Source organism: Rutidosis leptorrhynchoides, chromosome 5 (genome assembly GCF_046630445.1).
Source record: "Rutidosis leptorrhynchoides isolate AG116_Rl617_1_P2 chromosome 5, CSIRO_AGI_Rlap_v1, whole genome shotgun sequence".
Lineage (NCBI taxonomy): Eukaryota > Viridiplantae > Streptophyta > Magnoliopsida > Asterales > Asteraceae > Rutidosis > Rutidosis leptorrhynchoides.
This window is the reverse complement of record NC_092337.1, coordinates 401,377,186-401,384,750: the sequence shown is the minus strand read 5'-3', so window position 1 is coordinate 401,384,750 and position 7,565 is coordinate 401,377,186. Positions and strand designations below refer to the sequence as shown.

Sequence of the window (7,565 nt, the reverse complement as noted above, 5' to 3'; positions counted from 1 at the left end):
AATATTTGTTCTTTACCTTACACTCTTCTTTGATAGTGAAATGGAAATGGAATAATAATAATAATAGTCGGGCATCAAATTACATTATAGGGGAGGTTTTGCGCAACAATAATATAATATTGAATATTAATATTAAATTGTTAATAATAGTACGGAGTATCATTTACATTTAAGGTTGACTTTTATTTAACTGTGAAATTTCTGGGTGTATACGTACACTTGATTATGCTTGTTTTCTATTTAATGAACACTTAGCACCAACATACTTACATACACATTTTATTGTCTATCACCAAAATAATTCTAACATGGGTTCGTATTCATCAACTGATTGTTACGAGATCTTGAAAACTATACTTCCTAAAGGGATTTCCTTTTACCCAAGCTACATGGAAGACAAAGAATATTATGTAGATGGTTCCTCTGCAGATCTAACCAATGAAGATGCTAACTTCCTGGTGCAGTTATGCGGAAAAGTAGATGGCTTGGAAGCTAGTGACAAGTATAGCAGACCTATGGTGTGGATTGGGTTCTACATTGCAGCAGCATCGTTGATTTGTGCAGCTGCTATGGCAGCTGATTTGTTGCACGGTTATCGAAATGGAAAATTTTGGTTTCCTTGTAAGTATTTTTCTCTGAATGCAGCTTGTATCACAGTTATAACTGTCGCAATGAAACTGTCATTGGACATGACTACTCCGATGCCAGGTGATATCGATCAAGCAGCCAAGTTAACAAGTTTGGGTTTCATGTGCACAATTATGGCTAACTCAATGCCTTCTTTGGCATCTATGAGCAGCAAGTCACTTTATGTCAATGTCATAGGTTTGGTCGTTTTTGTTATTACCATAATTGTGAATGTTTGCATTCAGATTATGACTGGCGTTATCGATAGTCATCATCTGGGTGATGATGATCTGATATATCCTCCTTATCTAAATTTTATTAAATATCTGCTGATCATCAAGGTAGCGCACATCCATATGGTGTACATATATTTGACTATGATGGTATGTTTACTAATATTAATGATTTCTTCTGCTATAACAATTCCAGCCGTTAAGAAGAATTTAGAATTCAAGTATCAGGCCATTAAGAAGACGACTTTAAATGATCAACAACCACAACAAAATAGTCTTGACCAACTAAGACTATATGTGACAAGACATTGGATAATGATTCAAACCAGTAACCCTCAGTTTGTTATAGCTAGCAATCCTTTAATTTTAGCATCTGATGCAATTGCTTCAGTCAACATGCCTTTGATTTTGGGAATTTGTTATAATATAATTATAGGATCTTCAAATAACTCGTCTGACTACAAGGATTCAACGTTAGCCATTTTTTTAATACAGACCTATGGGATTATGGTGGGTAACGTTGCCCCAATGATAAGATACACATCGTTTACAAGGTTTTTTAGGTCGAGTAGGAACGTTTTGATGGAGTTTAAGGTAGAGAAGTACTGGACCCAGAAGTTGCATGAGTGGAAAGTACATCAAATACTATTTCTATCAGGTAGCCCTAGATCCAAAAAAATTGTCCGTAACTTGAAAAACGTCTTTCTAAGCATTTGCATTAAATTTCAAGAGTTAATTGTTGTAACCTGCAAAATGATACGGATGATCCTAGAAGTCACAGAAGTATTTTCTTGGTACACTTCTTATCCTATGAGATCATTGAAGAAAACGTTGCATATTACACCCATTGACTCAACCAGTGAGTATATGAATGAAGGCCTTCGTGAGTATGTTTTGCAATTTGAAGACGAGGAGAGTGTTAAGGAGAGAGCAGTCAAATATTTTTCAGACTCAATGAATCGCTTAATCAGGAACGCTGTGAAGGAGCAACATGATCACAATCTTTTGAAGCTTCTTGAAAATAATTCTAATGATTTATTTTCAGTAGAGAACTTCGACACGGATCAAGTTCAGCCTCTTCATTCTGCTGAAATTCCTAACAACTGGAGTTTGCCAATAGTAACTCTAACGTGTATTGCGATTTCTCTCCCAAATATTAGATCCGACAACTTGTTCAAAAGTGTCGGTGAAGGTCTTTATTACACACGTTTCGTTGAAGAAAGCCTCAACAGTGCAAGTGAATATGTAAATATTCATAATGCAGCTACTTCCTTGTGGCAAGATGTCGAAGACCACTGTAAGTGGTTAGAGAATAGTTTAAAAAGAAATGCTTATAATGGAATTAGAACGCCGGTACAGATTCTAAAATGGTTTGCTGATAAAGCAAAAGATATCGTGACAGAATCCACGGGAAGTATCAACACAGAGCAAGTAGCGAACTTTTCATATAAGTTGATTGCTGCAAATTCAATGTATCGCATTGCACAAACAATATTGCTTAAACACGAAAGGAACATTCATCCAATTAGAGAAGAGGACGAAAGGAACATTCATCCAATTAGAAAAGAGGACGAAAGGAACATTCATCCAATTAGAGAAGAGGAGTTGTTTGAACTAATAAAAGTTATGATTGCAGACATACTGGTTGCTTGTTTAACCAACATACCACGAGTCATTAGGATGAAATGCGATGAAAGTGTAATAGAAAAACGAGTAGCGAGTGTTGAGGTTGCAGTCGAGCTTCTTGGTAGGTATACTGAGATTATAAATAGACATGAAGCTCGTGAACTACCAAACATGAATCCTGATAAAATGGCATTTATCGATGAGTGGCGCCTTCATACGAGGCAACCGGTGAGTGGCAGCCTTCATTAATGAAGCAATCGATCCCTTAGAACTCATAACCTTTGAGTTCTAGAAACATGTATATTTGCTCTATTATCTTTAGTATATGTTGTTTGTTTGAGTTTCACTTTACTTGTAATTGGCATTATGTACTTTACTTGTAATTGGAATTATGTAGGGGATTTATATAGGCTCGAGTGCATGAAAATGTATGACATTCATTGTACGCATCAAAGTATTTGAATTTACATTGTATGTAATGAATTTCAGTTTATCGTTTTTTTCTTCTTTTTCGGTTTATGGTTATTGTGTGTAATTTGATGACAGAACATAAATACTTACATTGTGGTGCACTTAAGCCATTCAGATATCATATAATGATAAATTGTTATGTTCTTGTATATATCCATATATATCATAAAATTATTATTATTATTGTGTTGATGACACATCATAAATACTTTCATTTTGGTGCACTTAAGTCATTCAGATATCACATAACAATGAATTGTTATGTTCTTTTAGATATCCTTATGTATCACAGTATTAGCCGATAGCATAGTTGGTTAGGCAAAGATATCATTCATACGTGTATATATTGGGCTGTCATGTACGCTATTTGTTGGGAAATTACGGTCTCACTAATTCTCACCACCCAGCCCAACAATAATAGTAAAGAAATAAAAACAATACACAACACAAGATTTAACGTGGAAACTCCAAAACAGGAGAAAAACCACCGGCCCCCCAAAGAGAGAAATACACTATATCACAAATTGTTACAATGATATAGACGACTCTCTTAAGCCAACTACACTCTCCAAAAATATTTAACTAATACAACTCTCAAACAAAGGTAAGAAAGAAAGAAATAATCAAATACTTAAAGTGTATTGATTGGTGCGATTTGGAATGAAGACTTAGCCCCTCTTATATAACCAAGTCACTCACCCCTCACATCTTCCTCCCACCAATGTGGGATAAACATATCTTCTACTAGCCAAAATAAACCAACAAATCTCCACCTTTTGGATAGAAGAAGATAACCATGCTTCCACATTGCAAGGATAACCGATGTAGACGCTTCCTCGACGACAACTTCAAGATCCTCATCTTCATGCCGTTGACATTATCTCTCAAGAGACAAAACTTGCATCTTCATCGAACATTGTCTAAACCGACAATCATTGTCATCACAGACAATCATAACTCTTAACAAGAATTATCATACTCCACCATTAAGAGTATAGCACTTAGAATATCACATTCCAAGCATTTCACCTCGGCACATGTTGTTGAACAACCAGCTGAAACTTTATGGTGCAACTTCCCTGTTTGGCTTTCCCGGAAGTCCCATCAGCTACAACATCAGTTTCCACCACACAGCCTGCATCAACGCCAAACCAATGCCCATGTGTAATTGTGGAACCGCTAACGAACATCCATTTCCACGGTGGCGCGGACACACCATGAGGATGACGTGACTTCAGAGGAATTCGTCACTCTCCGTAACAACGGAGACAATGTTAGCGTCTTTGGAGCCATTTGCCGGATTAGCTCCACCGGGACAATTAACCCTTACATGTCCAGTCTTCCCGCACTTCCAGCATGTCAGATTCTTTCTAGAGTTTCTCTTCTGCCTATCCGAACACAACAGTACCGTAGCTTCTGATGACGAGACTCCGTTACCTTCCAATCTTTTCTCCTCGGATAGGAGCTTGCTAGTAACATCTTCAAACTTCAACGTTTCTTTCCCGTACATTAGAATAGGTTTCATGTGCTCATAGGACGATGATAAAGATAATATCAACCTCAAAGCTTTATCTTCATCATCCGTTTTAACTCCAATAGCCTCCAGTTCCGAAACAATACCGTTAAGAATACTTAGATGATCTGAAATCTTTGAACCCCCATCCATACGCAGAGTATGAAATTGTTCTTTAAGACACAACCGATTTGAGATGCCCTTGCCCTGGTACAACTGCTCTAGTTTAACCCAAAGCTCCTTTGCCGTTGATAACCCGTGCACATTTGTAAGCACGTTCTTTGCAAGACACAAACGAATCGCACTTGCTGCCCTCAAATCCATATCATCCCATTCTTCTTCATCAAACTTACTGCTAGAATCACTGCCAGGAACAAGGGTGGGTTTACCCTTCAAAGCCTTGTGTAAACCGGACTGAATCAACACATCCTTGACTTGAACCTGCCATAAGCCAAAATTGATCCTCCCATCAAATTTCTCTACATCAAACCTCATTGGACTGAACTTCGACATTGTATCCGTATCCTATAAACAACACTTTCTCTGATTTTGCTCACGTTTCGAATAGCCAAAAGATGTAGCAGGTAGACAGGACCCTTTAAATCGGAAATCCACAACTCGCCACTAACAAATCCAACTATTACTACGAATCAGAAAAAATATTGTCTAACCAGATACCCTATACGATCGATAGAACTCGTTTCTGATGTGGACGATCCACTCCCGTGGCAACCACAGAGCATACTCCGACTCCTATAACCGAGACCCTCGTCAAACCTGACGCTCTGATACCAGTTGTTGGGAAATTACGGTCTCACTAATTCCCACCACCCAGCCCAACAATAATAGTAAAGAAATAAAAATAATACACAACACAAGATTTAACGTGGAAACTCCAAAACAGGAGAAAAACCACCGGCACCCCAAAGAGAGAAATACACTATATCACAAATTGTTACAATGATATAGACGACTCTCTTAAGCCAACTACACTCTCCAAAAATATTTAACTAATACAACTCTCAAACAGGGGTAAGAAAGAAAGAAATAATCAAATACTTAAAGTGTATTGATTGGTGCGATTTGGAATGAAGACTTAGCCCCTCTTATATAAACAAGTCACTCACCCCTCACATCTTCCTCCCACCAATGTGGGATAAACATATCTTCTACTAGCCAAAATAAACCAACACTATTGTGATCAATCAAATTCATATTCACTTACATGGTATCAGGCTAGGCTGATCCCTCATTTTTTTTCTTCTGCAACCCTACTGCCGATTTCTTTTTTTTTTCTTCAATCTTCAATGGCCGAAAAATTGTATCACCCTGCTCTTTCAATCTCCAACATTAAGAACCTCATCCCTATCACCCTAAACATCAAAGATGCACAATACACCTCCTGGGCTCATCTTTTCAAAATCCATTGCACTGCTTATGATGTGTTGGATCATATTATTCCCAAAGCTGTTGCTACTGATTCTGGCTCCTCTGATTCTACAAACACCACCAACGACACAAACAAAGATGCACTCTGGCATCGTTTAGATGCCATAGTCCTTCAATGGATCTATGGCACCATCTCTAACGATCTCTTAAGCAATATTCTTGAAGAAGAAACTACTGCAGCAGGTGCGTGGACTCGTTTACAGAACACGTTTCAGGATAACAAGAATTCTCGTGCCTTGTATCTTCAAAGGCAGTTCAACACGATTCGTCTTGATGACTTTCCAGACTGTTCAGCCTATTGTCAGGAAATTAAATTCATCGCCGATCAACTCCGTAATGTTGGTGATAAAGTCTCTGATAACCGTATGGTTCTCCAATTAATAGCCGGTTTGAATGAAAATTTCGACACGGTTGGGACATACTTCACCCAATTAGCCGATCTCCCATCATTCTATGAAGCAAGATCGAAGTTGCTGTTGGAAGAAACCTGTAACGACCCGGCTTTTTCGACTTGCTTTTGTGCCTTGTGTTTTTGCGAAACTGCGTATTTGTGCGTACTGTGTTACTTTATACTCTGGAAACTTGATTTACGTGGTTTACTTCCATTTATATGTTAAAACGTGCCTTAGAGTACGTAGGATACATAACTTGATCATTGGAAGCCTTTATAACCGTTAGTGTTATTTGACGTTTCGAATAAACCGCGAACTTGCGCGCACGTTTAACTTTTGTCATAATCGGAATATTATGACTGCGAAATATTAATTATTATTTTATAATAATAATTATCTGGGTTTTTGGATGCTTAATTACGCGTAGTAATTTAATTATGCACAATAGTTAGTCTTGTTGGACTTTCTACCTTGTTGGGCTCAAGCCCACCCTACTCTAGTTAGTGACCCAATTAATTAGCCCTTGTCCATGTCATCAATCCTTTTCAAATTCCTTGCTTATAAATACTAGCCCTTGTCCATGTCATCAATCCTTGTCAAATTCCTTGCTTATAAATACTAGTCCTTGTCCATGTCATCAATCCTTGTCAAATTCCTTGCTTATAAATACTAGCCCTTGTCCATGTCATCAATCCTTGTCAAATCCCTTGCTTATAAATACTAGCCATTTACCTCTCATTCAAATCACTTGCTCATTTGGTTTTCACACACACTTGTTCTTTCTTTCTTTCCTTTCTAGTATTGCTTGTTGACGACCTTTCGGACCGACTTACTACTTGCGTACTTTCATTACCGACTTTACCGCTTTTATCACTATGAGTTATAGCATTCCCTTTTTACTTTAACTTATTTTGGGAACTGAGAATACATGCGGATTTTATGTTTTACATACTAGGCACGAGTACTTAAACTTATATATGTGTGGGTTATACAACGGCAGAAACATTCCCTTTAGCTCGGTAACATTTAGTCATTGGTTTTTGAACCGGTGAACGCGAATCTTAGATATGGATCCATAGGGTTTGACATCCCCACTCGGGCTAGTCACGCTAGCATTTAACGAGTGTTTAATACTTCGTGAACATACGCACTCGCCAAGTGTACTTTCAGGGGGTTATAAACGTTAAGTCTAGTTACCGGGTGCCCACGGTTATACATATACTTTATAATACTGATTTGAATTACTGATTTGAA

General features: G+C 37.7%; 1 protein-coding gene across 1 annotated transcript; it reads left to right on the top strand.

The window, feature by feature from the left end:
- The first annotated feature begins 308 nt into the window (after positions 1–308).
- Positions 309–2,735, top strand: LOC139849879 (uncharacterized). Its single transcript, XM_071839493.1, has one exon. The coding sequence runs from the start codon at positions 309–311 to the stop codon at positions 2,733–2,735; it is 2,427 nt and encodes an 808-aa protein (XP_071695594.1).
- Positions 2,736–7,565: the final 4,830 nt, after the last annotated feature.